At 30.3% G+C, this 3259-nt stretch overlaps 1 protein-coding gene across 1 annotated transcript; it reads right to left on the reverse strand.

The window, feature by feature from the left end:
* On the reverse strand, positions 1–3259 carry LOC131619930 (peroxidase 21). The gene is made up of 5 exons (XM_058890971.1): positions 3106–3259; positions 2512–2660; positions 2219–2407; positions 1941–2109; positions 1–585 (listed from the first exon to the last, which is right to left on the reverse strand). The coding sequence occupies exons 1-5, from the start codon at positions 3176–3178 to the stop codon at positions 179–181; spliced, it is 987 nt and encodes a 328-aa protein (XP_058746954.1). The 5' UTR covers positions 3179–3259; the 3' UTR covers positions 1–178.

Consider the following 3259-nt stretch of genomic DNA (forward strand, 5'->3'; position numbering starts at 1 on the left):
TTAAGACAAATATATCCATGAAAAGGTGAATTTTTTTTTATAATTTGGTTTTGTAGGGTAAAGCAACATACCCATATAATAAAGTACAAGCAAACAAACCTAAGCCCAAAGGCATTAATTATTCTAAACAAAGCAAACACACAAAACACAAGCTACATCAAACTATCTAATTACACACTTATTTAGCATTAACAAACCGACAATCCTTTCTAACTTCACCTTCATCTCCAACAAGAGGATTATTCTCCGACAACAAAACAATAGCCCTTGAGAATTGCTCATTGAAGTAACCATTATCCTCTGCCATTTTTTGTACATAAGGAGCTGTTTTTGGATCAGTGGCCAATTCAGCATCCAAAGTAAGAAGACCCTTGTTTTGTAAAATGTTCTTGTAGTAATTGTTGTCTATAATCATAGGTGTTTTCAGATCGTTTCTCACGTATTCGACAGCTCTTGGATCTGGATTTGGTGTTGGACACCTACGTTTTAGGTATGCAGCATGTGTTGGGTCGAGTGTTGGGTCTACTGTTGGGTAGAGTCTGTGGACCAGGTTCATGCAGTGTACTCTTCCAACTGAGTGTGCTCCTGGTTGATGAAAAGTTGAATTATTAGGTAATTAAAACAAAATACAGTAACCATATTTTTGTTCATGCTATGGAAACAACTATGTAGAGATAGTTTAATAGGTTTGTACTTTTGATATGAGTATTTGTTGTATTTGTTGCATAATTAAACTCTTTGTTTGGTTGTTTTTTTTATCAAAGAGTACACCTTGTTGGTTGGAAAAAGTTTGTGGGCCTTCTTTTGCTTTGGCTTTTTTGTGTCTTTTTGTTTTTGCTCTATTCTCTCTTCACTATAGTACTACTAATGGAACTTCAATTTGAAATATTTGAATTAAATGTTTTAACTTTTTTATTATTAAAAGACATACTTTTAATGTCTAAAAGTGCAAAATTGAAAAATTGAACTTCAAACTCCTAAACAATGAAAATAGTTTTTTTAACAAGAATAATTATTTTTTAATATCAAATTACATTACCAATAGTAAAGCAATCTCGATAAATTCCAAACATCAAAATCAAAAGATTTAATAGAGATGCACCGACATTATAAATTTTTTTTACAGTAACATTCAATAAAAATATATCAATATATTATGTTATATAAATGATTATTATTGGTTGACAGTGTAAAATTAATATTAACTTCCAATGTTTAATCTCTTTTTTCAAATTCAAATATTAATATTCTAAATCATCTAAACAAAATAATCCATGCCTGAGTCAAGGTGTGTTTCATTATCCAACTCGTCTCTTAATTTTGGAAAACTTAAACTCAAACTCAACTAAAATACTTTTTATCAAATTCAAGACAAAATTCGACGAATATTTGCAAATACGAATTATATTGTACCGTCTAATTTAGATAGATGGCGATTTCTTATCTGAGTTATAGTAAAAAATATATACTACCTCCATATTATATTATAACTAAATTTTGTCTTTATAGATTATTGAATAAATAATATATTTAATTTATATATAAATCAAATATATTAATTATTTAATATTAATTATTTAATGAATGGTGAAATTTGCTAATATGGAAGGTGGGAGTATATAATAGTGAATTTCAATCTAAATAATAGGTGTGGCTGCCTGCCTGCCCATTTAGTTTGATTTAAGTGGCAAGGTGGGATGTGATCACGACAGGACAGCAAAACATTATAATATTGTCATGGCTTCTACCTACATTTGGCTTCCTTCCATTTATTCTTAAACTCAGTGACAATAATTCGTTAATTAATGTAATGAAAAGGTGGTTAATTATGTTTAGAGAAGTTGTCACGTTATCTTAGACTTTTGAAATTACTTAGGAAATGTTAATTTCAGTTGTATTGTAACAAACTTTAAAGCAATAGCCAAGAATATGTTTTGTACCTAAAAGAGCAACTGTGGCTTCAAGGTCAACGCCAATGTCTTGAAAACGAGATATCACTGAGGATATGGAGTCATTATGATTTGGAATCAACTCTTTCACCACTGCTACATAGCTTTCTTTGCTATCTTTTCTTCCTGTCTTCATTTCAATGTTTGAAGGACCTCCCAACTAAATAATATAATACATAAATTCATCGAAATAATATATATTTTTTAATTTATTGAATAATTAATATATTTGATCTTAATTACAGACGAAAGAAGACAAAGACACGAACCATGGCAATGCCATCTCTAGCAGAAAGAGCAACAATATCAGCACATGACACTGTCATTGGACATTCTTTCTCAACAGCAGCTTTGATCGTGTTGACATACTTGAAGTTTCTCATTCCGAAACTTCTCTCCGATGTCTGCTCTGATACTACACCGTGCACCGTCTCTAAAAGTAGGGACGCATCACATGACTGCATATATATACTCTTATCTTGTTATTTATTTTGTCACGGTTAAACTTCCGGTAATCTAGACAGAGATCATAAAAACTTAAAAACGGTATATTTGTACTCACCTTGACAACGCAATCATGGAAGAGATTTCTAACCCATGAAATGGCTGTGTTTCCATGTTCATGATAAAGTTCAGTGACTTGTTGCTTGATGATTTCTTCAGCTTTTGGGCAGCTGCTAGAATAATAATTCACTTGTAGCTGGCTTTTCCCTATGCATAAAATAAGTAGCATTATTATTTAGAAAAAAATATTAATTAATGCTACAATTTCAACTAAGTTGGTTACAAATTTGATATGAGTCCACCACTTATTTCCTTAAAAAATGTCACCAACTTAATTATTTGATTTTCTACAATTATACAAATTATACAATGCTTCTTTCAATATGAACCTTCAAATAACATTTCATGTTTTCATTCTATTGTATTCAATAATAACTATTTGTAGCGATAAACATAAAAGTCGCATGTAAGTTTTTCCATGAATATTGTTCCTGACATCTCAATTAAAAAAGAAATTAAAATTATGATAATTCTCACACTCAAAATGAATAATATGTCATAGTCGCAAAGACGTAGCAACTGAAACAATCTTAATACATACTAAAAATATATAGGTATAAATTTCACACATAAAAAGAGAGGAAAAATGTACCCAAAGTAAAATGTAGTAGAAGCAATAGAGAAAAGAGGAAAGAGGAATGAAAACAAGGGTTGTTGGTGGCCATATCTAACACAAGCTGAAATGTGACTTCTCTATTGTTAGTTGTGATGTGTTTGAAGATGGAATTTGAAAGGTTTATATAGAT

Source organism: Vicia villosa, linkage group LG1 (assembly GCF_029867415.1).
Source record: "Vicia villosa cultivar HV-30 ecotype Madison, WI linkage group LG1, Vvil1.0, whole genome shotgun sequence".
In the NCBI taxonomy this organism is placed as follows: Eukaryota; Viridiplantae; Streptophyta; class Magnoliopsida; order Fabales; family Fabaceae; genus Vicia; species Vicia villosa.